Source organism: Centroberyx affinis, unplaced genomic scaffold, assembly GCF_046629955.1.
Source record: "Centroberyx affinis isolate AG114_WGS23_722 - 3 ecotype Tasmania unplaced genomic scaffold, CSIRO-AGI_Caff_v1 ptg000469l_1, whole genome shotgun sequence".
NCBI classification, from domain to species: domain Eukaryota; kingdom Metazoa; phylum Chordata; class Actinopteri; order Beryciformes; family Berycidae; genus Centroberyx; species Centroberyx affinis.
The window spans coordinates 204,232-230,520 of record NW_027279127.1 but is presented as its reverse complement, the minus strand read 5'-3'; the positions used below and the strand labels follow the sequence as shown (position 1 = coordinate 230,520).

At 40.6% G+C, this 26,289-nt stretch overlaps 3 protein-coding genes across 4 annotated transcripts; 2 read left to right on the top strand and 1 right to left on the bottom strand.

Moving 5' to 3' along the window:
- Positions 1-720: 720 nt before the first annotated feature.
- On the top strand, positions 721-7,749 carry LOC139642363 (ribonuclease ZC3H12A). 2 transcript variants are annotated; one of them, XM_071517170.1, is made up of 6 exons: positions 721-827; positions 1,709-2,185; positions 3,041-3,180; positions 4,864-5,098; positions 5,292-5,398; positions 5,612-7,749. In XM_071517170.1, the coding sequence occupies exons 2-6, from the start codon at positions 1,797-1,799 to the stop codon at positions 6,646-6,648; spliced, it is 1,908 nt and encodes a 635-aa protein (XP_071373271.1). In that variant the 5' UTR covers positions 721-827; positions 1,709-1,796; the 3' UTR covers positions 6,649-7,749. The 2 variants fall into 2 exon arrangements, with proteins under 2 accessions (XP_071373271.1, XP_071373272.1); XM_071517171.1 differs by having other exon boundaries at positions 740-827; positions 1,714-2,185.
- A 2,014-nt stretch (positions 7,750-9,763) lies between these two features.
- LOC139642373 (centrosome-associated protein 350) lies at positions 9,764-13,175 on the bottom strand. Its single transcript, XM_071517182.1, has 8 exons — positions 13,073-13,175; positions 12,661-12,767; positions 12,446-12,530; positions 11,949-12,133; positions 11,765-11,861; positions 11,522-11,669; positions 11,027-11,266; positions 9,764-10,038 (listed from the first exon to the last, which is right to left on the bottom strand). Exons 2-8 carry the CDS (start codon positions 12,733-12,735, stop codon positions 9,981-9,983), a joined length of 888 nt encoding a protein of 295 aa, XP_071373283.1. The 5' UTR covers positions 12,736-12,767; positions 13,073-13,175; the 3' UTR covers positions 9,764-9,980.
- Positions 13,176-17,599: 4,424 nt separating this feature from the next.
- On the top strand, positions 17,600-24,438 carry LOC139642358 (mucin-21). Its single transcript, XM_071517162.1, has 9 exons — positions 17,600-17,799; positions 19,462-19,525; positions 20,496-21,251; positions 21,387-21,439; positions 21,562-21,660; positions 22,197-22,356; positions 22,508-22,575; positions 22,895-22,990; positions 23,238-24,438. Exons 2-9 carry the CDS (start codon positions 19,495-19,497, stop codon positions 23,490-23,492), a joined length of 1,518 nt encoding a protein of 505 aa, XP_071373263.1. The 5' UTR covers positions 17,600-17,799; positions 19,462-19,494; the 3' UTR covers positions 23,493-24,438.
- Positions 24,439-26,289: the final 1,851 nt, after the last annotated feature.

Below are 26,289 nucleotides of genomic sequence, written 5' to 3'. Positions count from 1 at the left end.
CACACACACACACACGCACACACAACCTAACCACCAGCCTAGTCAAGCCATACCCACCCCTAGACCAACAGCCATGGAGTTTCATTATTTATCTCCCAGGTGAGAGGTGAGCTTTGCCATCCAGCAGAATAACATGCGGCAAGGCTGACATCTAGGGGACAAAAGTAGTAGCACAACCATACGTAGGCTGCTAAACATTATAGTTGTGAAGGCTATACGCAGGTTATGCAGTATTACTATTTTAGTTTGTTAAATAAAATGGTTGCCTCCTACTTTTGTAAACCAACAATTCATTTACAAACACCTTGCAAACACATATAGAGTGAATTTCATTTGATATAATTTACTAAGCCCACAAGGTGGAAATTGTCTCCTCAGGTTCAGCCAGCTGTGTTGCACTCCTGCAGCAGGTAGAGGTTAAGTGTCTTGCTCAACGACACTTCGGCAGGTATTGCCTTATAATACCATGTTAATACCGAAGCTCCTTATAGGGGCGCAACCTCACTTACCAATTAGGCCATCCTGCCCATAAATACATACAGTAGCAGCACTATATTCCAAAGAATAAATCTTATGGGGGGGGGAACACAGTGGTGTGAAAACTACAGTGTGACTGACAGCTTAAGGGAAGAGCTTATCTTATCTCGGATGTATGCAAATTTACACGGCTCTACGTCTAGAGGAAGAGGGGAAGAAATAATTTTCCAAGAGGGAGGTGCTATGAAGCCAGAGCAGAGTCAAAGTTACTGTACTTCGGAACAGAGGAGTTATAAGTTACTTCTGTGTGATAAATGGAACACGAAAGGAAACAGCTAAGAACAGTAAAGGTGAGTTACCGCGTGTGTGTTTGTTGAGACAGAAATGATTTACCCAACCGCTTCGCAGTGGAAATGTTCCCTTGGAGAGACGTGTCTTGTCACCTGTATCAGGTAGACACTTTCTGTAGTCGGTAGATTCGGTGTTACTGTGTTCTCTAATGTAGGGTGAAATGTTCGCTCCAATAACTACATAGGCTACGCTGCACTATTTGTGCGTAAAAGCAGCACAGCGTTTCTTCCTGTTTTGATCAGCTGTCTTTTACTCTGATTTAACAGAGGCTGGGAACAAAGCTGAGCAGGCTAAACGTCTTATTAGCGGAATAGGCCACTAAGCACGATATTGTTTTCAAATTGTCATTTCCCACGCCAACATTATGCCTTTTCACTTCTAATGAATTTCAAATGTAAGTTGATACATTTGACAGGCTAACATTACCTTACTCAAATGTAAGTTGATACATTTGACAGGCTAACATTACCTTACTTGACAATAAGATAACATAACATAGCACAACATAAGATTAAAGTTGAAATGATCCCAGTGGGGAAAGTGGGTCACTGAAGCAGCAAAATAGCAATAGAATATAGCAAAGAAAACTAGTTGGCAATACATCATGCCATAGCAAATGGGGATAACTGACAATACTTTATGACAACTGACAATGTCAAGTTGTTAAGTTACTGATTGAATGTCAAGTTGTGTTAACTGACAGTGTCAAAAGCATGTTAAGTAGAAATTTATGAATGGCAAGTATGAAAAAATTTGAAATACAGCATTATGAGAGGGTTCAATAATAACAGCAGTAATGCAACTATGTGGCAATGTATGAAAACCCTGTAAATTACATCATATGGACATGTATCCCTAATTAAATGTAATTTCTGTGCAGTGCAGCCATGAATATTATCCCCAGGCAGATGCAGTAAGTCTCCTATGCTGCTGACCCAAGTGCAGAAAAGAGGCCCAGATGCTCCAGGATGGATCCGGCATTTCCCAGCCAGAGCTCGGCTTCAGTCCAGCTGGAGCCAGATAACGAGGAACTCCAGGAACTCAGAGTCGACTTCTTCAGGAAACTGGGCTACACTTCAGCGGAGGTGAGGGCCGCTCTGAAGAAGCTAGGCCTGAGCACAGACACCAACGCGATGCTTGGAGAGCTGGTGAGGTGCAGGGCCAGCGCTGTACCTCACGCGCCCAATCCCGACAGCGATGAGAGGAGCACAGGCCAGATAGACCCTCTCCTGGCTGCCAGTTGGGCCCTTGGACCCCACAGAGTCACGCCACTACCACCGTCGCAACTGGAGGACAGGAGGGATACAGAGGCCGGACTGAAACCCATTGTCATCGATGGCAGCAATGTGGCCATGAGGTAAACACCAATAGCAAGTGCTACTAAGTATTTAGTGTGTTTAGAAGTGTTGTTCATGGTAGAAGAAGATTTAGCCTCGGTGTAGAAGGCCATCTCGAACATATTTGTTGATAACCCCCAGCTGAAATAGAGTGGCATTCCAATTCTAATAGAGGAAAATGTGTCACATCCAGCACTACATATGAAGGCTAGGTCATAACATCCAAAGCTTCCATTGCTTGTTGTGGCGTCCTCTAAAAGAGGACAGCAAAAATACCTGTAAAACGACATGTTTCAAACTACCATTCATTATCACTCATCGTCATGTTCTCATTGAACTCTGACCCTGAAATATGCATTCTCATAAATTGTCATGTCCCTTGAGTTTTTAAAAGGGCGTTTACAGCCCTGCCTGTGCATGCTCTTGTTAAGGTCACTGCTTCAGTATGCAAATCTTAGACACACACCTCAAAATCTCCGCCTCTCAGTTGATATAGGTGTGGTACATATATAGAAACAGCCTGAGGGAAGGTTCACTTAGAGACTATACTAAAACATTTATGGTGTTAACGTGTATCAAAGATGTATTTGTATAATTATAATTGTCTGTTCCCTTACCAGGAAGACCCAACCCACCTCTATAACGTGATCAACAAATCTTGAATTTATGTAGAAATGTCATTGTTGTAATTATGTTTTGACAAAATTCTTTAGATATTGGTTTGTTGTTTGAAAGTTCCACTACTCCAGTTTCAATTTGGGTGTTGTGTGTTGTGAAATAGTTCACTTCCAGGATGTGTGGATAGGTTTTCAAGTCAGCACTATGAGTCATTTACAGTAATTCCTATTCATTTTTTCTCCCCTGCTGCTCCCCAGTCATGGCAACAAGGAAGTGTTCTCCTGCCGAGGCATCCAGCTGGCAGTGAACTTCTTCCTGGACAGAGGTCACACCACCATTACCGTGTTTGTCCCCACTTGGCGCAAGGAGCAGCCCAGACCCGATGCCCCCATCAGAGGTGAGGACTCAGCAGAAGGATGGTTATCATTCTAGCAGATTGGAGTTTTGGCAGGTTGGCTAACTAGCTCACCTAGATACAGTATCTATAGCCTAGTATGGCTATAACCAGTGAGATTATTTTTGCCTCCAGAGCAGCGCTAAACTAAGAACTAAAAATCCAATCTGTCACAATGTAATGATGTTCGATACCAGATGACTGGAAAACTGTCCTCCAAATGTTGCTTCTCTACACAGCTATACATGTGTTTATAATGGTGTAGTGGTGTGACACTGGAGCTGTAATCATATTTTCTTATTTGATATAATTACACACAGTTTACTATGTTGTTAAGCACCTATGTATATAATCTTCTTCTATGTTGTCAGTGAGGCAAAACTATTGAGCTCACGGCAAAGGTATTGGGCTACATAGTGGAGGGTGTGAAACAGAGGTTTACTCAATTGGATACAAAGTTAAGTTTATATATATAGCCAAGTCATTAACATGTGCAATATGTACAGCATACTTCAGGAAATTAGATCAATATTTGCTATACCTGTTTCCATGTTTGTATGGCGTTCTTACCAAGTCTCTGCCAGCTGCATATAATGAAGGTCTGTGCTGTATCTGTATTTACATTTGTGGCAGCTGAGTCCTTAGGGTTTGTGAGTGCTCTTAAAAATCTAGATTAATATTATGGTTTCACCTACACCACCTCCTTAAGTAGAGAAGTAACCCTCTATTCAGTCTTCATACATCCATGATTTCTAGGTCTTCATACTAACCTAAACTAGCCTAGCCCTTCTGACAAATCCAACAGCAGTGGGGATATGATGAAGGGTTGGACCATCCTTTTGAAGCTGATGCATCATCACCTTGTGCCTGTGGCTCTCATGATTTAGTAACTCTAAAGTTTGGGTGGAATAATCCAAAGGTTCTATTTTCAATCCTCGCACAAGGAAGTAAAAATAACCCTGTAGTCATTCCTGGGAAATCCCCAGCAGGAAGTACAGCTGTGTTTTTCTTCCACACCTAGTTTACTTGTGTATTTAACTGCTGACAGTCAAGCATGGCAAGGGGTTAAGTGACAGTCACCCTGAAAAGTAGAAGCACTTTGTGAGAGCCTGTGAAAAATGTTTTGTTTTTGAATCAATAGTTGAGCTGTATGTCTGGCTTTCATGTAACCTAGCCTCCTGTTTATCCATACCGATTTCAATACTGCACTTCATTTGAATTCTCATCTGTTTAGAACACTGTGCACACACAGTTGTATGTATTATGTTTCCATTAATTAAATTTGTAGATGGAGTAATATGATATAATGTACATACTAAATATAGTGATTGTTGTGGTGTTTGTACTGGTGATGTAATGCCTTCACTAGCTTCATTTGCTCTCTGTGATTGATTGCTGGGTCTCTGCTCACTGCATGTTTCCATAAGCTTTGTTGTCTTTGTAGTGTTTGGTTGTTCATAATGCTCAAGGTATGCCATGTTATGCAATCTATGTATATGATTACGCACTTTACATACAAGTTGCAATAAAAACCTGACATGCAGCTGTTTTTCTTAACAGAGAAAGTGTTAAATACAGTGTAAAAAAGTTTAAATACTGTAAGAAAATGTACTTCCTTGACACTATCTTTCCACCACTATGTGACTCAAGCACATGATTAACAGGAATAAATATTTGCCCTTTCAGATCAACATGTCCTGATGGAGCTTGAAAAAAGGAAGATAGTGGTCTTCACTCCATCACGTCGTGTCGGGGGTAAGCGGGTGGTCTGCTACGACGACCGTTTCATCGTCAAGTTGGCGTACGAGTCGGACGGCGTGATCGTATCCAATGACACCTACCGTGACCTCCAAGGAGAGAGACCTGAGTGGAAGAGATGCATTGAGGAGAGGCTCCTTATGTACTCCTTTGTGAATGACAAGTAAGCATTTGGCCTGTTCCTCTGCCTGAGATTTCACATTTTTTCCCATGAATGCTGGTTAATGTACAACTTGGTTCCAGAGGGCATATTGCAGTAGTGTCTAGAGGGAATAATCAGGCAACAGCAAGTATCCAGTCTATTTGTCACATGTGAATGATCAGTCATGGATCAGTCATTACTGTTTTCTGTCCAGGTTCATGCCCCCAGATGATCCCCTGGGTCGCCATGGCCCCAGTCTTGACAACTTCCTCAGGAAAAAGCCTCTGCCTGCAGAGCAAAGGAGACAGCCTTGTCCTTATGGTAAGATATGATTAGCACAGAGCCTTGAATGGCCCCCATGAATTCCTGTCTCAAACAAGAATGAAAGAGGAACCCTTCTACCACAATATGTTACTACAGAGGCATTGTCAGGCTTTTCACAGTTTCAGATGTTTTGGACAAGGAAGGAATGTGGTTGCAAAATGAGATGACCTCAGACTTTCAGTTTTTTGTTTCCCTTTTTGTTTTACTCAGACAAAAAGTGCACTTACGGCATCAAATGTAAGTTCTACCATCCAGAGCGAGCCAACCAGTCCTACCTCTCCTTGGCTGATGAACTGAGGGAGAAAGCCCGGATATCCACTATAAAAGAGGAGAGAAATCCCAGATTGTCACAAAGAGAGGCTCAATCTGATCTTGTGCCTGCTCATAACACCTATTCCCCTTCTCTAGAGTCCCTAGATCAGCGCAGTTCCCTACATCCTGGTCAGGTTAGTGAGGATACACTGCTGTACTGGGATGGACCCAGAACCAGACAGAATCACACACCTGGTTCTGCAGCAGGAGGCCAGAGTCAGAAGGAGTGGCCTGGGCCGCACTCCATGTCCGATCACCCCTATGCCAGCATCTCTCATGAGTTCCTGGATTCTGGCCTTGGCTCTTATGAGAGCCAGTATTCTGACATTTCGCGCAGCCTCAGCAGCTCCCACAGGTCCAGACCCCAGCAGCAAACCGCCCCCATTGGATCCAGACACCCTTCTGTGCATTTAGAGAGGAACAACGCTGCCCCGTCTTGTAGGTGCTGCTCCCATGCGGTGCCCTCTACAGCTCACCAGCAGCATCGTAGTAACTCGAACCTGGACCCCCACCGTCAACCCAGATATGACACCTACACCCCCCATATGTACCCCCCCAGTATACCACGCCACTACAGCCTCCCCAGCCACCTCCAGTATAGCGACCCCCATCATCAGCAACAAAAGTACTGGTCAGATCCCTTCCAGGCACTGCCCCAGGCCAGGACATCCCATAGTCTCCCCAGTTCTAGCCATCCCTCGCCCCCCCACAGCCCTCACTGCTCCTATAGGGACCATCAGTACCATTCCTGGGCCCAAGCACAGCCATCCTCCGCTGCCTTTGACCCGGAAAGGTTGGAACTCCGCAAGAAACTGCATGCCATCTTCAACCCCCATCAGGTGGATGCAGTCATGGAAATGTTCCCACATCTGACAAATGCTGAGAAACTGGCTGCAGAGATCCTCAACCATAAGGCTCAGGGTGGGATATTCTGATTATCCTTATTTACTACTATCTGGGTAGTAGCCTTGTGTCCTCTTCTATCAAAATTAATAAGAGGCTTCTGTAGACCTCATTTGTATCCAGTGTCAAATTCTGTCATGTCTAATGTCTTAGCCAACAAAGAATCTCTTTTGAGAAGCTTCTTTAGTCCGTATAGTGGAATGATTTGAATGCAAATGGCCTAGATGTTTTGTTTTGTGAAAAGGGAAATTCCCAAAAATCATTCCACTGTACTGTATAATGTGCCTTTATGGATATATAATCATGATTTAGCTTTCCTGTTGATGAACAGTTAAGATGTCTTAATCTGCTCAGAATTGTATGCATTTGTATGACATTTTAGTCAAACGTGATCTTGTCATCCATGTTTTGGATGAAAAGTGCCTCTAGACTAAAACAGCTGTGACTGAGTTTCTAGAGTTTTGACTGTTGATGCATATTGTGTCACATTTGATGTATTTTATTCTTTGTCCAAAATTAAGTTCTCATGCAATAAGGAACCATTGTATAAAGTGGCACTTTTTCTTATTAGCTACATAGTAGTTCTGCAAAATTGTTGCAGCACTTGCTTTTCCATAATATACAGTATCTCTATGTAAGATGAAGCTACAGTGTGCTATATTTCAGGAACAAAGTTTTATTATTAACCTGCCTCTAACCAACGCATTCAGTTGCTATAAATCCACCAGAGGATCCTAACCAACAGGATCCTCCACCAACAGTATTTAAGTTTCAATCTAACCAGGAACCTGACAGAGACTTGGACAGCAGCAGAAGGAATTTATACAAATTCTTAAGTGCCATCACCTCTTCCTGTAAATGCAATCAGTTGTCATGGAGACTGATCAGAATAATTCATACTGTAGGCTAACACTAAGTGCACAGGTTACTGTGTGATTGAAGATTGGATAAATACAATGGACTTTTCAAAATCTGTCGCTGTTTTACTGGACTGTCTGTCCAGTAGATTTCCAAGTGCCTCAGTATTGGCCCAAGATGAGGAAAAAAGGAAGTTAGTTCTCGTGATGTGATGCAGGTAAACAGGTATGTACTGTAAACATGTATGTGGAAAATCATGTTAATAGAAATAAACGATTGCCTCAAGTCTCAAATATTCTGTGTATCAGTTAGACATAGATCATATACAGCTTTTCAGTAGACTTAAAAGAAGCACCACTTTTGTGTTTAGTACATCAGCGTAACATAACCTTCACTGACTCATCCACTTATTCATCAAGGTTTATCAAGAACAGAATTACATAATAGCTTTTTATCTAGTGCAACGGCATTACGTAATGCTCTTACTGTACAATATTGCCTAAATTTCCTTACCGCTCTATCCCGGAAAAGAGGTCAAAACAGGTCTGTCTCCTGTGCACAGACCTGTCCCCTACGCACCCTTTTTCTCAAAAATCAGGGATAGCCCAAGGGTTTTAAAAACACTTGAGTTTTCTACTCTACAACTCATGTTGCAAGCTTGAACAAATCAGAAACTCTTTTTTTGTGTGTGTTTCAGGTGTCTGAGGGAAAGGGTTAGCCTGGTTTGTGTGTGTGTGTGTGTGTGTGTGTGTGTGTGTGTGTGTGTGTGTGTGTGTGCGTGTGTGTGTTTGTGTGTGTGTGTGTGTGTGAGCGCAGAAGTGTACCCTTGTGCTGCTGGCTTCAGTGCATGGTCAGACCAACATGACTTAAACAATCTTAGTGGCTATTCTGGAGTCATTGTTGAATGGACACAGTCCGATTTTCTCAAAGGACGTTTTAACTGACCCATGAGTGTCTGTCAGAGCATTTTGGAAATTTTATGGAAAAGAACACAACCCACATCATAGAATCACAGCACCAACATCAACACAGGACTGAGTTGAGGCTACAAAGAAAGCCTAAATACGGCCATCCTTCTCTGATATTGTTTTGTACTGATGACAGCGTTGTGATCTGTACTTTGAAAGTCAAGCTGCAGGTCAAGTCTCTGTACATGCTTTGAGGGGAGCGCATGACCTGCTTCTTAACTGTTATTTACCTGTCCTGACTGTATTTCAAAAACGTGAACTATGCACACAGACGACTGTGCACAATATCCTGAAGAAGCTACACCAACATCAAGTGGAATCAAGCCAAACATTCAGACAGTCATTTCCAGTAGGAGAAGAGGATTCCAGTGAAACAGAGATAATATTCAAGTAATGCAATCCTCTGACATCAGAACGCCTTTGACATGAAAATTGCAACACTCATACTACCACTCATGAGATGATGCAAGTGTTTGTACTACTGTTTCCCATGCTTGAAAATTAAATGCTTGAAACACGGGTGTTATAGGCCCAAACGTCAACATGGTTGTTATAGCGCACTATCTTGCCAATTGGTATAAGATAGTAGAGAATAACTTAACATGTCTTTTAAAATTTTTAGTACATTTGTTACTCATCAAATTTCAAACTCATTTTTCTTTCCAACCCTTAGTTAACTGTTTGAGGAGTTGCTTAATGTACCTGTTAACTACTCTTTTGAAATAAACAGAAACAGTTCCATATTTTCCAAACATGATTGAAACTACTATGTTATCTTTAAGTAATTTGTCTCCCACATTGGCAACATCGTGTAAGTCTTTCAGGCTCACGTCAAGTCAAACTCTGTCAGCGACAAGGCAGACAGATACCATCACGATTTGACCTTTACAGAGCGATTAAAGTGGTATGTTTTGGCAGAAGTGGAATATGAAGACGTGCTGAAATGGATAGAGATGCGTTGATATAGGTTTGTGAGGAGTGAAAATCCCCTCGAGCAAAAGCAGAGATTTGAGTGCCACTCAAGACAGTACAAAAATCCTTTTGCTTACATTGCTCAACAGGTTCTTGAGGCTTTGTTTTTTTGTTATTTCATATTTTTTCTTTCAAATCTTAAACTTTTGCTTGCAATTCAGTGATTGACTCTGAGGGCTTTTTTGCTTGGAAAATGCATTGTCTCTGCTTTTTGAGTAGACTGACACCACATGTTAAGTGATTATTATTTGCTAGTCTAATGTTACTGTCCCTCCAAGCCTCACACAATGCCCCATACAAAGAGAGAAGAAAGTTGTTGTTGTTTATTTTATTGTGAATAACACTTCAATGTATGTCTTCACAGTTTTAAAAGACACACACTACATGTATGTATTGTCAGTATTTGCCTTGATATGAGATTTATCCCCACTGTAATTCAGTCAAACACTTCAGATCAGATGCATGACTATAACTGGCATTTTGCATTCAGTTGATCCTCCAGTCTGTTGCATTTTCCATACATCCAGATGGGCAGCTCTACCAGATACAGTATGTCTGTGTTTTTGTCATTCCCAGGCCATCAGTAGTTTGTTGAATGGTACAAAGGCACCATAGCCAGGCTTGCTGCATAGGACAGAAGCAGAAGTAACAAGAAATGAATATGATGGACATGGTTGGAGTTAACTTAAAATCAAAACCCTTCTGACTTCAAGGACTAAACTCCTGACTGAAAGGAAAATACACACAGAAAGTCCATGTACACATGGGTAGTTTATGTGCTTACTGTATCACACTACATGGGTTTATGAAGATAAGATTAGATTTAACCTACCCTAAAAACCCTTTTCTACCATAATGAGTCAAATTTGTTATCACTCTGGACAAATGAGTGTACTCCTCACATCTCAAGTGTGGTAATTTGAGCCTCCCAACTTGGCCTCAGGCTGAGATTTGCATATTCAGCTCAGCCACTGCAGAGCTGAAGTATGTCTGGAGTTAGGAATCCTTGGCATTATGTGACTGTTAGACGCCTGCGGGCGTGATGTCTTCATTCACACAGAGACTAATGTAATGTTACACATTTTACGCTGACCTTAGGAAACCATAGACCAACAACAGATTATTTATAGAAGCCAACTACTGTACCCTAAACTGGCACATAAGAAAAATATAGTTAATGTATTTTATAAACCTGCACAGTGATTTAAGAGTAAAGGAAATAAATAGCAACTTCTAGTAAGTCCGCCCCAATACATACAAAGACGACAAATAACCTTGAAGAAGGCTAAGCGCTGGAACACGCAGGTTTAATAAAGTTAAAATTCTTCCAGTAAATCAACTTGTGTTGCTGAATTATTCTCTACAAATACGCCCCAAGAAACCAACTTTCAAAAAGTATTCAAATTTATTACACAAAGAAGCATTTCAATTGCCTACTTAAGAGAATATTTGAATAATCCTAAATAAAGCATCACTTAGTGACTTAAAGAGGACACTTCCATGTTTCATAGATTACTAATCCAACACTCTCCAAGTCAAATTGCACATGCTGAGGCACAAGGAAGCTACCTGTTGCTTGTGCTCACACAGCAAAGGAAATGAGATCAGTTACCATTCAAAGTAGCTCTGTCCCCTGTGGCTGCCATCTTGCAGTCCATGATCAGGTGTCTGCAGCTCCACCCCGAGGTGGAGATCTGGCTCCCCCTGCAGGTGGCCCAGGAAACGGATCGTCCCTGTGCTGATGCGTCCAGACGGCAGCATGACTCTGACCCGGTGACCCAGCTGCAGGTCCATGGGGGAGTGGGGGACAAAAACCCGGTGAGGCCCTGGGGACACCCTCCATGACCCCACACTGGAGGAACAGAGGGTTCGCTCGTCTTAGTCAGTGTGTGAGACAGTGTGAAATATAATGACAAAGATGGGGATGATTGTTATTCTATGGTACTTTTATTAACATTAGAAAGGGCAGTGATATGACTTACAAAGAAGGTATTTTTACATCCAATTGCATATTTTATTAATAATATCTAACGTTTGATGCTGGAATATTCCAGAAAAAAAGCATTGTTTTCTAAAACTGCCAGCCAGTGAAGATGAAGAGCTGTACCTGGTGGTGGAGGACAGAACGGAGGAGGGTCTGGAGCCCAGTGCCGATGATAAGGATAACTGGCTGCCTGACAAGCTGCTTGCACAAGTGTCGCCTCTTGATGACACCTCAGACCCTCTGTGTTGGTACGACAGGCGTGGTGGACTGCCTGTTAACGTCAAAATACCAGTTGAAATTGTTAATTAGATCAAAGGCATGCATCAAAAATTCAGAATGAACTAAATCTGGATGATTATTATTTACTTGAGCTCTCCTCAAATGCTTCTCCGTTGTCCACGCCTGACTCTCCTCGGTCATCATAGCTGCCCACCTTCACCAGCGTCCCGGTCTCTGAGGCCAGCTGAGCAAGAGGAGATAGGTTATCATCGAATTAAGTCATAGACACAAACGCAAACTCACACACACACACACACACACACACACACACCTGATTACGCAGCTCTTCATGTTTCCTCTGCAGCTCTGTAAACCTCCTTTCCCAAGATGCCCTCTCACAAGCGATCCTGGTCTTGAGAGACAGGATCTCCTTCTCAGTTTTGGTCAGTCTCTTATGAAGGGCAGTCGTACGGTCAGGACTGCCTGGTATGGCTGCACTCCCTTTACCCTCAGACCCTGCCAAATCAAGTCAAATAATGCAATCATATAATGAATTTAATGACAAACATCCTCAGAAGATGTACAGTGGGAGCCAGAGCCACTGGGATAAACATGAAATAAAATGTCCAATGGAAAATGGAAGGTGTTCTTTCGTGATCCAAAAAACAAGAGGACCAATGCACATGGAGGCATGTGGCACTGAAACGCACCAATCTTTTTTAATTTAAATGTTGAATAGATCAATACCAGATAAATAAAGAGATTTTATGTGAAAATAATGATTGGTCTGTTTTTATATTCATTTTATTTTGGTAGATGGATTCTTACCTGCATGTTGTCTCTGCTGGTAGCTTGTGTCTTCTGTAATGTGTTGTTCCCGTGGTAAGAATTTGATTGCATTGTACGGGCATATCTGCAGTGCAAAAACCATAGCTTGGTCAATATTATACTAAGCATTTACCATAAATACCAACCTGTATCAACTAAATTACAACATGGAGGATGAATTTGACATAGCATAGCATAGCATGGCATCCACTGACCCAAAGGAACCTGCAGGTGCACAGTATCCCCTTGAACGTCCATGTAAATGCAGACCACAGGACGCACGCCATCATGCTGAAGCACGTTCACATCACATTATTGTATTCTGACTCAGGAATGAATGTTGTTAATGTTATATAAGAATTACAGATCATCCAGTAGCAAGGTAATACAGTTGAAATGGCAATGAATCTCCACATTAGAATGCATCAGTATGCGTTGTTGTACAGGAATGCGGTCTAATGATCCCCAATGCTCAGCTGTAGGCTTCTAAATAAAGTATACTATGTAAGTTTGTATGCTGCCACACTATGGCTTCATACACATGAGTGTGTACACAAACAAACACACAAAAACACATACACACGCAAGCTTACTATAACAACTATATAGGCAGAGCTGGACACCAACCTTTGCCAGAGGCTTGACTGGTGGACGGGAGGAAATAATCACTTGTGAAGTCATCAGGAAACTGGAGCTCCCATTTCTGTTCAATGGGCCTCTGTCCTAGTCCATGGTGAATGCTAAGATAGCGCACAGGGCGCACTGACCTGTTGCTATGCACTGAGTCTGTGTGGACAGTGCTGCTGACGACTGCTAGGTAGATAAATCTTGTCTAATCTTCTTAGTCATGCAGCTACACAGTCCAGTTGCATCCAGGCTGCTTAATTTGGTCTACTGAGCCTGGCCGTCTATGTGAATAAGTGTGAATGAGCTTCCATAGGCAGCAGTACTATTAACCCAGTGGGAGGAAGGGAGACTCAACAGCATACTAAGCTAATGTTTGCCTTTTCATTAATATGCACTATCCTTTTGGACCCATAATTCATGTTTTTGTTGTTGTTGCTTTTGTTTGTTGTTGTTATTTGGTTTTTTGTTTTTTGTTTTTTCGGTATCATCATGGAAAAAACTTTTTATTTTAAGAAAGCCTCCTAAACCCCATGTTCTGTCTTCTTGATTGCGTGACACCCTCAAGACTAAGGACAACTAAGCTGATGTTTGCCTTTCATCATTATACATCATACTGTTAGACCCACAATTCATGTTTTGTTTTTGTTTGTTTGTTTGTTCTGTCTTCTTGAATGCCCTTTACCTTTTCATTATCATGCACTACACTTGTGGGTTTTGTGTAAACATGGAGACATTTACATTGAAATATCTTTGTTACCTGGTATGTGTCTTTGTGCTGTGTATGGAAATTGTGGCCTCTGTTTTAAATGCTCCCAGGGCAACCATGCAAATTAAAATATGCTGTTCCATTTCTCATCATTTTCTTTTAGATATCATCAATTTCCTGGAAAAGACTTTGCATTTTACGAAAGCTAACTAGTAAGGAATAAAAAAAAAAAATGGCATTGTGGCAAATATTTAGTATGTTCTATGCAATTGAGATTACATCAGAAGCCATCAGAAGTCATTCATACTGTAGTATACTGTAGTATGAAAGCATAAACATAAAAAAATGCAAATGTGGTTATAAGCGATATAAGGTATATACTATATATTGCTCTCATTAACAATTAAGGATATACTGTATTCCCGGACATATTACTATAACTTCATCATAGCTGTGGAGTCTCGATTATTACAAACATTAGCCACAAGAGGGTAGTGACACTTCATTCCCAGTGATACATTATACTCTTAAAAAATCATACAAAAAAAGGCCTCTGAAGTTTCAGTACCATTTCTGTTCCTTTGTGGTGAAGTGGAAGTTGATCTGCACCTTTACATTCACTATTGTAGTCAGCTCATGAGAGAGTGCTAATGTGAATTACCTATAGGAGCCTATGTACTTGGATGGGCGTCTTGGGTGTCAGTAGCAGACAAAATGTGTTGCTCAAAAATAAGGTATCCACCATTTTAAACAAGAAACACAACACTGACAAAGTGATTAATAACACACCAACTTAAGCGACTGTATTAGGTATTTACTCCTTGGTTGATGAAATTATGCTAATATGAATCCTCTATATTTTACTGATCCTGAATAACAAACATTAAGTTATAATATGTTTTCTTTCAAAGGCAAATGTTCTCAAAGTAGATACACATTTTTGAAAGAAACAATATGCACATTGAACTTTTAAACTGATTTACATTGTGTGTATGTATACCACATTAGTATTAATAATGATGGATCATGAAAAGAAACTAATTCACCCCTTGCTCTAAAGACAGAAAGTTCTGAGAGTCGAACACACCTGATTCTGGAGTAGGTTCATCTCATTTAATGTACAGCCACTGTATTGCCTGTATTTAATGCTTATCTCTCATAGATACCAATTGGAAATTACTTACCACAGACATTTTATTCAACCATTATGTGCATGTTTTTTTCCCAGTGGGTTATCCTATTGATTATGCAAGACTCTTTGGTTTCAAAGTAAAGCTGGGCATTCAAGTGAAATATGACCCACCGGGCAATATCTGCATGGTTAATTGTTGCGTGTGAATACTTAGCCTTTACACGGTCAGCCACCATTCAGGCATATTGTGTATGTCTGTTGTCTGCATTCAGGGAGACAGAAAAACACTCAACCTCTTCTCGTATTGTCTCCTAATGGACATAGAGAACTCTTTTAATGCAAGTGCGTCTGCATACACACACAGGCACGTACACATACACTGTACACACACACATGCAAACAAAAAAACAGTCATATTACAACCGCAGGTATGGAGAATCAGATATTAGATCAGATATTTATATCTCTTATGTCAAAGTTACCTTATTTGACTGCAGGTCCTTAGGTCATAGTCAAATTTGTCTCTGACTAGGAGGACATTTTGCATTATTCAATCTTGATTATTAGACAATATGCACATAGTCATAGGCTTTGTGACTTTTTCCGACTTACCTTCCCTCGCATACATATAAGACTAGAAAAAAACATCTTATAAAGGGTAAGAAATGTAAATAAATGTACAAACTTTAGTATGGTTTGCAGAGGTCTACAGGTGTGGAATGAGCTTGATAACGCTATAAAAATGTCATTATCTGTGTCTGTTTTCAAAAAAAGTTTAAGGCAGCAGTTGCTGCTAAAATATGTTTAAGCTTGAATACCCTGAACGGCTGGGGACTTCTAGTTACTCTACTCCGAAATCCATTCAAGTTGTACTGTTATTTCCACTTGCCATATGTCTCTACTTATTGTATCTTACCTATTTAATGAATGTTTAGACTGATGGAATAAATCTCTTAGGACCATTTAGTAGTACTTTTTAGGGTCTTAGGCTAGTCTTAGGTGTTTTGTAGGTTGTAAGAGTTACTGTATAATACATGCACTTTTTCAAATCTAGACATCTTAGTAAACATATATGTTAAATACTATCTGCTTAGTGTCTGGGCCCCTATTCTCAAGCTTCAGATAGCTTATTAGGGTGTCCCATTTCACATATCTCCATTATGTCTCATATGATTGTACTTGTATTTTAACTGATTTGTGAATAAACTGAACTGATAGTTTTGCTTTTATATTTTTATGGCAGTAATGTATGCATTGCAATTCTGTTCACTTAATACTATACACTTAGCCAATATTAGGTAGACATGTAAAAGGTAACAATAGATCTATGACATCTGAAGCAGCATTTGATAGCAGATCTGATGTCAAGTCAAGTCAAAGTTTATTGAAAGTGCAATATCACACCAGGGTGTCTCAGTACACTTTACAAACAAACAAAATCAAAGAGAGACATAACAATAAATTATATAAAAGTTAAACAAGTTAAAAATAAGATTCAAACATAGAAAAAAAAACTTTGTCATAGCAGTAGAGAAAACCATGTCCAGTTGATATGGACTCCTTACATATATATATATATATTTTTTTTTTATTTAAAGTATTCACCTCTAAAAGTCTATCCGAATGTGTATCAAAACAGCTTAGATACTGCCTTTAACTTTAACTTGAAAACTCCATTAGTATAATGTATAGATGAAATTACAATTTTCAAACAGACTTAAAAGAAAATGTGTCCCAATATTGATTTTGCTTCCTTACTTTGATTACAGCAACAAACCTTAAAAGGCCTGTGGTTTTCAAGCACAGCGTGAATAAAACTGAACAATGCTTCAAATAAATCATACACATCAGACACACTTTCTTGAGTTTCTTCCCGTAAAAACATGCAGCGGCCATGAAAAAGGAAGGACTTCTGTCACCTGAGTTCTGCAGGCGCCTTTTGTGTCGCGTCCAAGAATTCTACGTTCTTTAGGCCACAAAGAGGTAATTGTTGTCGGTGGGGGCTTTATGGCAGGCAGAGAGAGGGGGTTTGATTTCACATTGTGTTGAACAGAAACCAAGAGGTTCCCTATACAATCACCTCACAAGGCAGGGAAATCTCACCCTTACTCTTATACGCCAGCAAAAGGATTTATCCTATGAGTTATTTTCGTAAATCTGTAATTGCTGGGTGTACAGTTTTGGTCAAACTTCCCCAAATAACCCAACACTAAAATGTATTGTAATGTAATATCTTCTTTCACTTTTAATTGGAACACAGGGAGGTGATATATTCCAAAATATACAGTAGACATGCAATTGGCCACAATATTTGATATTTTTGATATTTTTTTACAAATTGCACATAACAATTTGTGTGCTTAACTGAGCAGTTCAATGGTGAACATACAGTATGATGATCTCTGTGCTCTTCCTTGTAGATCCATATAGATACTAACAGCCAGTACTCTCTCATTAGGTTATTGGATTAAAAGATCAAATTCACACACAAAGTCTTCCTCAGAATTCATCAGCATTCGTGATGGAAATCTAGTATTGAAATAACTGCTTGCTTGTGTTAGAATTTAGCACACCAATTAATTTGAAACCCTTGAACACCCACCCAGCAACAGCAGGTCTTCAGTCTCCGCCTCTCACACTAAGGTAGTTGTGCAGGTGAGAGTTTCCACTTATTAGGTTGCCACTACAGAGAGAGCTGTCAGCAGGAAGAGAAGGGGGGAGGTGGCAGAGAGCAATAGAGAAATAAAAAGACAGAGAGAGAGAGAGAGAGAGAGAGGGAGAGAGACAGAGAGAGAGAGAGAGAGAGAGAGAGAGAGAGAGAGAGAGAGATCATTCACTTCATCCACAGCTGACAGAAACCCTGCAAAGTGTCCTGGGAGCGCACCACAGGTGAGTGGACTTTAATGGAAATATTATTGATGATAAATGATAGATAGATCGATAGATCGATAGAAGTAAATATGCAGTGAAAACTATAGAGGTTTGAAATTTGCACACAGGAATCGCAGGGTGATGCAGCTAAACAACGGTAGAGACCGTTGTAGCCACCAGATGATTCAGCAGGGAAAGGTTGTGATGCCATTATGCAATTTTTCCTGCGTATAAGCAAAGTTATCATAGAATAACGCAAGTTTTGACTGTTCTGTTATGAATGGTAGTGTATCAATACATAATTAACATACAAATGCTAACTAAATAATCTGATTCAAATGTATATCTCATTGAATCTGATTAAAATGTATTTAAAAATTGAAGACATATGAGGACAGAATGAAAACGCATTTAAAAAGACTGATGGCAGTGTTACTTTTTTCAATCAAACAAAAGCAATTCATTGCGTCATATTATTCTGGTTTGGCTGATGGAGATGACTGCTGTCTTCTGGTAGCGTATATTTCCCTCCAAATACAGAATCCCCAACTATGATTTAGACTCCATTGATGAGAATATTCAGTTGCATTCATTCATTACATCTTTGTCTGTATGAATATTGAAATGTATGAATATTCTAAATCACATTCCTTTGTAAGCATTCTAATCATATTATTCAACTTTTGCATTGATTCAGCAGGAGACCATAATGCCACAGTACATTTTGAGCTTACAAAAGGACAAAAACATGGTGTGAGTTACAGCATGAGGATTAAGCACCTGAATGCACTTCTGGATGCACCATAAATGAGACGTGATATCCTTTTGACAAAGCTAAACACTCTTCTTTCCATTTAAAACGGGCATTTTGATCTGGATGCTAAAATGGCCACTGTTGTCCCGCAGTTTCCAGGGTGTTGAACCCATAGGGGGCTGTGTTGGGATCCAAGGGAGAGGGGAAAAAAACAAGCCATGCCGCTTACCGGCATTCCCCGAGGGGACCGATCGAGGAACAAACACATTTTAATTGTGTTCACTGACAAACCACTGCAATCAGAGACACTTTATGATATAATTGCCAATGTTACTACAGAGAATTAATCTGCGTGGACATTGGGAATGTCCTCATGAGTGGTGACTGTAGCCAAAATTTCTACTTCAACTTCAAACATTCTGTAATGACCAAGACTAATTTATGTCCTGGGTTCCACTCAGTTGAGATATTTAAGTTAAAAATGCGGCTCCAAATCTTACCTCCTCCTAATTTCGTGCATGGTGACTCATCCAAACCATTATCAGATCAGTTTCATCAGAACAATTAGAGAATTGTAAGAGGAGGAGACCACAGATGACACAGCTCTCACAGATCAAAGGGACTGCCCAGATGGGTTATTATGAATGGGCACTGTTGTAACTCAGAGACCTATTACCATCGGTAAACAGACTAGATTGCGCCTGCCGTCCACCACAGAGGTCTTATGTCAACACACAAATGAGAGCATATTAGTGACCAATTCATTCTGCGATCTGAGATTTGTCATTTTGTTTATGCGCCCATGTGGACATTAATGGCAGATCATCTATCAGCTATTGTCAATTAATGTTAATTGATGATAATTTAACTTTTATATTGTATTGAATAAAGGCAATGGATTTTTAACAGATATGATGTAATTACAGACTGGACAAAGCTCCCTTTCTGCCTACAAGAGAATGGCCTCTACCACTTTACAAAAAGACACAGGTATGAGTGTGTGTTTGCTTATTGACCGTCACAGTCAGTTGTCCCCTGTACGACACAGTCAGAAACAATCCATGTCAAAGGAGATACATTTACATTACAGTGGTTTACATTATAGGGATTTAGCTGACCGTCTTATCCAGAGCAACTTACAATGAGTGAGCAGGTAGTGTTTCAGTGTCTTGCTCTCATTCACTTTGACAGGACAACTGGCTGAGATTTTCTAGTTATGAGGCAGCCTGTCTAACCACAAACAAACACACCTGTTGGATGTTTTTATCCAAAGCATCTTACAGCACCATTCCTCCACACATACAGTAGTATAAACAGTGTATATGTACCATGTGAACAATGTATTTTTGTAAGATGAAAAATTTGCAACATTTAAACAAGGATTTTTCATGAACCAAAAGCCGGTGGAACCATTGCAACTCAGTAACTGGTTACTGTCCCAGATGAACAGCAAAGATGTCATACTGTACCTCTCTCATGAATAAAAAGATGACACATACATGGTTGCATGGTTACTGTGCACCAACACTGCACACATATGGCCACACACACACACACACACACTCTCTCTCTCTCTCTCTCTCTCTCACCTTGACGATTGATGTTTTGAATTTGATTTTGCTACTTTATTTCACAAGCTACATTGTGGGGAAAGCGTTTCTTGTATTGGCTCTCTAATTAACTGAAAAGGAACGTCGAAGCAGTCGGTATTAAATATGCTTGATAGCTTGCAGCTTATGGTACCCATTTTTTACCATTTATTACACATTTTAATGAGAAAAGATTACAATATTTATTTTTTAGGGTAACAAATGCAGGACAAATGTCAACACTTTTCCCTCCATATTGTGGCTAGAGCCTGGCTGAGAAACTTAACAGACAATAAATCCATGTCACAGTATGTCTTTGTGTCTTCCATACAATGAAACACCTGTTTCTCCTAAAATACCCGTCTGCACAGGTATCCTGCTCCTCTTCCTGTTAGGACTACTGCTGCCATCAGCATTGGTGTCAGGCCAGGCCACCACCACATCAGCACCCACAGCTACCACTACAATGGCAAGCACTGCAAGTACAATGTCTTCATCCACCACTGCCTCCACTGCCCCCTCTACCCCCCAGTCCACAACAGCTTCAGGAGGCTCAACAGCCACCACCCCCCAGTCCACAACAGCTTCAGGAGGCTCAACAGCCACCACCCCCCAGTCCACAACAGCTTCAGGAGGCTCAACAGCCACCACCCCCCAGTCCACAACAGCTTCAGGAGGCTCAACAGCCACCACCCCCCAGTCCACAACAGCTTCAGGAGGCTCAACAGCCACCACCCCCCAGTCCACAACAGCTTCAGGAGGCTCAACAGCCACCACCACCCAGTCCACAACAGCTTCAGGAGGCTCAACAGCCACCACCCCCCAGTCCACAACAGCTTCAGGAGGCTCAACAGCCACCACCCCCCAGTCCATAACAGCTTCAGGAGGCTCAACAACTGCCATGTCTTCACCTTCAGCCACAACCACCTCATCTGGCCCAATGAGCTCCACTAACTCAGGAACCACCTCCTCAGCAGCCATGACCCAATCCAGCACCAGCATGGCAACCATGAGTCAGGCCTCAGGTTCCACCATGGCTACAGCCACTCGTCCCTCTACCTCAAGTATGTCCACCAGTGCAGGTGCGATGACGACAACCATGGCGCCGACCTCATGGAGCTCAACAGGTACGCTGTGTGTGTCACGCCAAATAACGAGGGACAATTCAGTTAAACTTTTCAGACGTTTGTTTAATTCTGTGTAAATGGGATGAAGCTATTGTGATTGAGTCTTGACATCACATCTGTCCTTTCGCCTGACAGGTGCCACATCTGGTACGAATGGGACCTCGAACTCTACCTCGATGATGAGCATGGTAAGTCCAGCTTAGTAGAGAGAAACTGAAATGTACTGTACTGTGTTTGTCCCTATCTCTCCTTCTTCCTTGTCTCTTTAGCCTCTCATCTACATTATGCCCCTTCTCTCTCTCCGACACAGATATCCTGCCCCTCCTTCACCTGTAACTACTCAGACTGCTACACTATGTACACCAGTCAGAATGTCACCTCATGTCCAACTGGTGCCTACTACTGTCAGGTAGGAAATGAAATGATGCAAACTGAATCATCTAACAAAACTAGTTGATGTATTACACCATCATACATTTACTACCTATGTATTTACTCATGCCCAGATATACCTACATATACACCAAATTTTAAACATTTAGCAACGCATATTTAAGTTAGAAATTGAGACTGTTAGTAACATCTGTAAGTAATAAATGTGAGTACATCTATGAATTTCTTTACTATACTTCCCACTTAATGTGTTGAAATTATTGATTACATATGTTTATATAAGCCCACAATTATTTATATTATATTCTATTTGTTATTTTTATATTTTGTGTTGTGTGCTTATACTATATTTTCTATTCCCTGCTGAATCTGATTACTTTTGCTGCTGCAAATAACCTAATTTCCCCATAGGGATCAGTAAGGTTTCGTCTTATCTCATCTTATCATATTGGTCCATGACCTTCACAGAAAGACAGAAAACTTGGTCCATTTTAAACTCATGTTACATGCACTCTTTTTTGAATTTCTTTTAAATGTGTCATTGTCTCTCAGCTGATAAAACAGGCGGACATGTGCTACACTGTTGGCTGCAGCGCCTCCTGTGCTGATCCCTGTGACAACTCCTCTAAGACCAACTGCTCTAAGAACTGCTGCAATTCTACTGACTGCCTCAAAGCTACTTTTGCATCTATGATGATGACGACAACCACAAGTAACCACACCCACTTCATGGCCCTTATAATTGTTGATTGATTGAAATTACCAATGTCATATGATTTCATATCAGCTATTTGCAGGCAAGCATTAAAGTCTTGATTTAACAATCCCTTGTTATTTTCATTATTTCCCTTACATCCTCTCAGTGGCTATGACCACCACCCGTCCAGTCACCACAACAGCCGCCTCCAGCCCCCAAACAACAGCAAACAATGTAAGGACAAGAGTATGTGTATGTGTGTTTGAGTTTGTGCATTTTGTGTGTGTGTGTGTGTGTGTGTGTGTGTGTGTGTGTGTGTGTGTGTGTGTGTGTGTGTCAATTAAGCTATCAATCACAGAAAAATATACAAAATTGACTTTTAAACATTTTGCTGTGACTGTTTCAACTTTATTTTATTGTCCAACCCATCTGGCACCTATACAGAGTAGAAAAATCTAAAGTATATTTTAATAAACAGTATTTGCAAACACTATTTGACCCAGGTCTGATGTGAGATCATCAACATCATCTCTTGTTTGTTTGTTTTTTTCAGGGAAACAAATGCCATGCAGGAAAATGTACCACTACAGATTGCTATAAAAAATTTACCGAAATGAAGATATGTACCTCCTCACAGCTCCACTGCCAGGTGAGAGCTACCTAATGCAGAACAATATACTCTAATTTCTATGACTTCCAACCTAACAAACAACTATAATATCAGCAAATAATGTTGATTTGCAACACTAAATATCATATTCATAACTTACTATACAGTTTAAACATTTTAGACTAATTTAAATAACATTTAAACACCACAGTCTAATATTTAGACTTTTGCAAACCCTGTAGGTCCCCTACCATCCTTTTCTCACATGCCCCCTATGTCTTTACAGCTGATAAAGGAGACCAGAGACTCAAAGGTTCAGTGGACGGCGGGTTGCACCACTAACTGTTCTGGCAAAGCCTCTTGCAAGACCTCATCCACAGCCACTCCATGTCATCAAGAATGCTGCAACGCCACCAAAACCTCCTGCCTATGGCTGAATGGCACACTGAATGTTCCCTCCTTCGCCACCAGGGGTCCTCATCTCCATATAGAACTGATTGCCTTCTTAGTTTGCCTGCTATGCATCAGTTCACTGATATGAGTGACTGAGTAGGGGGCCTTTAGGAAACCAGAGCCTTCATGTAATTCCTATTCACTCCAGATAAAAGCTTAGCACTGCAAAGGTTAACACTACTTCAGTTCCAATAATTTATCTCACAGATTAAAGGCCTCCTATTCTCATAACATTTGATTGTATATGTGTATGCCATTATGTGATTATGTTAAGCTTCAGTCCCAATGTGTCATTGAATGATTGTGTTTGTATGTTATTCAGATTATCTTTTTTATGACACCCCTCCAAACATTTTTTTTATTTTATGTTCAAGACCGGTGACAAATGGCTTTGAACAGTATTTCTGAAAGATATTAACTTAAATCAGGACAATGCCAAAAGCAACTTATCAACCCATCCACATGTAATGTGTAGGTCTTTATTATTAACAAAATAATATACTGAAAACACTATTGCTCTCCTATAGCCTCTAATCTTCTTGGGCCATGAGAGATGCACCCATGTTACACATCTACAGATTTAGTTTGGGAGTGTGGAAGCCTAAAACTTGACATGCCTAGTTATAAGTTTCCTATATTACCAAACCTTTTTCTACATTATCATAGCTTCAAGCCATTGTGAGAATCATGCAGCTATGAATCTTTATGCACTTTATGAAAAAGAAATCAGTTGAGCTGTTTCAGAATGTTTTGAAGGTTTGCTGAAGCATTTTTTTTTTATGTAATCATAATGCACTGTGCAAATGCAACTCATTACTTTAAGCTACTCTTTGTCCACTCTGTCTATTTTTTTTGTGAATTGTGAGACAGATGTCTACACTATATGGTTCATGGAGTTTATTTTGTGGTATACTGGTGTCATGGCAAATGTTACAGATATTAAGTTAATAGATTTGGGCAAATTTGATATCCCAAGAACTGTGTCAATATATTCTACACTTTGTATATTGTATAAAATATGACTGTGCTTGAAAATGAGATAAATATAATAAAAATATATTAAAAATTAAATGACACACACACACTCAAGTGAATCTTAATATTCTGGAAAAAGCATTGATGCTGTCATAATTAATTGTCATATAATGTAGGAACAGAATACACAGAAGATTGTACCAGTGAACCAGACAAATGAACCGTGTTCAATGTTTCTACACGATTGAAACTGCAGCATTTGCTGATACAGAAAGAAATTGAGATACTGTCACAAGAATATGAGCTTGCTTTCCAATCAGAAACCTCTTTGTCAACATCCAGGTGAGTTATTCAGCACTCTTCTGCACGTTAGCATTTTGTTCGCCATACTTGAATTTCTTTTGCTGTGACGAGAGAGATTAGTTTAGAATGATCAAAACGCCAAACCTGCCTCACTAATCCACAGACTGGAGGTGGCCTTCTTCTGGATCAAGACCAGGAAGCCAAATCTTGGCCCATTTCCAAAACCACCAGTCTGGGATATCTGACCACTACTCCTACATTTCTAGAGAGCGAGTTTTTGAAGGCCGCCCTGACCTCACAGGTTAGCACTATTATGTACTTGTCTGTCAATTGTTAATATATGGCAGTCAGATCCAAAATGACAGCACACTACCCTAACACAGCCTCCGCAATATTACAACTTTGTCCCATTGATCTATAGATGTGGGCTCAGTTTGGAGCTTGAGGAGCCCCCGCAGAGTGTCTGGTCCCATCCATCCTCCCAGCCTCCAGGCCCTCAGCCCTTCTGGCCTCAGCTTCAGGCAGCTCCGCCAGTCTGCCACCAGTCAGACTGACAGTTACTCTGACATTGACGAGGATGATCTCAGCGACACTGACTCTGGTTATTCCTCACGTAAGATATATTGGTTTCCCTTTATTACAGTATCTTCCAGTTATATAACATTTCCAGTAAGAGCTACCCTGATGAAGGCATGCTGCCGAAACGTGTTGGTTTTTATTGCATCAATTCAAGTTTTGTTGAAGAGCATCCATCGGCCTCCAAGAGTTGCTGAATCACACACATTTGTCCTTAATCCACAGCTGAGACCTTGTCTCCGGAAGGGTTTCGGCCAGGTAGCCCTGCTCCACTGGCCATGCAGGATGTATCCAGCCAGCTCCACCAGGCTGTGGCCAAACTGACCATCTGCTGCTCTCCCCTTACCACTGAGGAGGAGATTAAAAGTGATGCTGACACCAAGCAGTGCTCAGGTAAAAGCTCTGCATCTATCAGAAATGCTGCTTGTATAACTGTTTTGTGTAGTGGATGTTTTTCCTTTCTCTATTCCTCTTCCATAAAGGTTGTAATAATGTAATATATTCTTGCTCTTGTGTTTCACAGATGCAGCCTTTGTTTGGCTTACAGCTGCTCCCACTAAGAGCTTTGGACCTCTGACTGATGCTGCCGTTGCTCTTGCAGTGGCTACCACTTTCATCTCTTCCACTGGAGAATGTTCCAGAAAGAGAGGAAATGAGGATGACAGGCTACCACGCCTCCAAGAGAGTGAGACACATCACCTTGGCCTATCAGCTCACTGAGCCCAACCTCCGAAAGAGGAGCAGGGAGACTGGGGTTGAGTTCTACCCTAATCACAAGAGACACAAGACCTCACAGCTGGATGCACACCATGAATTTGTGCCTTCTTTGTGCAAAATGCTGTGACAGCATTCTATTTCAAACAGATTCATTATCATTATCATTCATTACATTCACTATCATTCATTATCAAATCAATAAATATATCTATATCTATATCTATATATATGTGTGTGTGTGTGTGTGTGTGTGTGTGTGTGTGTACTGTGTACACTATATATATGAAGTGTTGTAATTCACTTTTTGGTGCACC

Bases quoted from the DNA above. Each gene is read 5' to 3' on its own strand.
- LOC139642373 (XM_071517182.1), bottom strand. From the start codon at position 12,735: ATGATGGCGTGCGTCCTGTGGTCTGCATTTACATGGACGTTCAAGGGG. The intron at 11,862-11,948 runs GTGTGTGTGTGT...CCTCTTGCTCAG, and splicing joins ATGAAGAGCTGCGTAATCAG to CTGGCCTCAGAGACCGGGAC. The intron at 11,670-11,764 runs GTAAATAATAAT...TGACGTTAACAG, and splicing joins AGCATTTGAGGAGAGCTCAA to GCAGTCCACCACGCCTGTCG.
- LOC139642363 (XM_071517170.1), top strand. From the start codon at position 1,797: ATGGATCCGGCATTTCCCAGCCAGAGCTCGGCTTCAGTCCAGCTGGAG. The intron at 2,186-3,040 runs GTAAACACCAAT...GCTGCTCCCCAG, and splicing joins GGCAGCAATGTGGCCATGAG to TCATGGCAACAAGGAAGTGT. The intron at 5,399-5,611 runs GTAAGATATGAT...TGTTTTACTCAG, and splicing joins GAGACAGCCTTGTCCTTATG to ACAAAAAGTGCACTTACGGC.
- LOC139642358 (XM_071517162.1), top strand. From the start codon at position 19,495: ATGGCCTCTACCACTTTACAAAAAGACACAG. The intron at 19,526-20,495 runs GTATGAGTGTGT...CCGTCTGCACAG, and splicing joins CACTTTACAAAAAGACACAG to GTATCCTGCTCCTCTTCCTG. The intron at 21,661-22,196 runs GTAGGAAATGAA...ATTGTCTCTCAG, and splicing joins CTGGTGCCTACTACTGTCAG to CTGATAAAACAGGCGGACAT.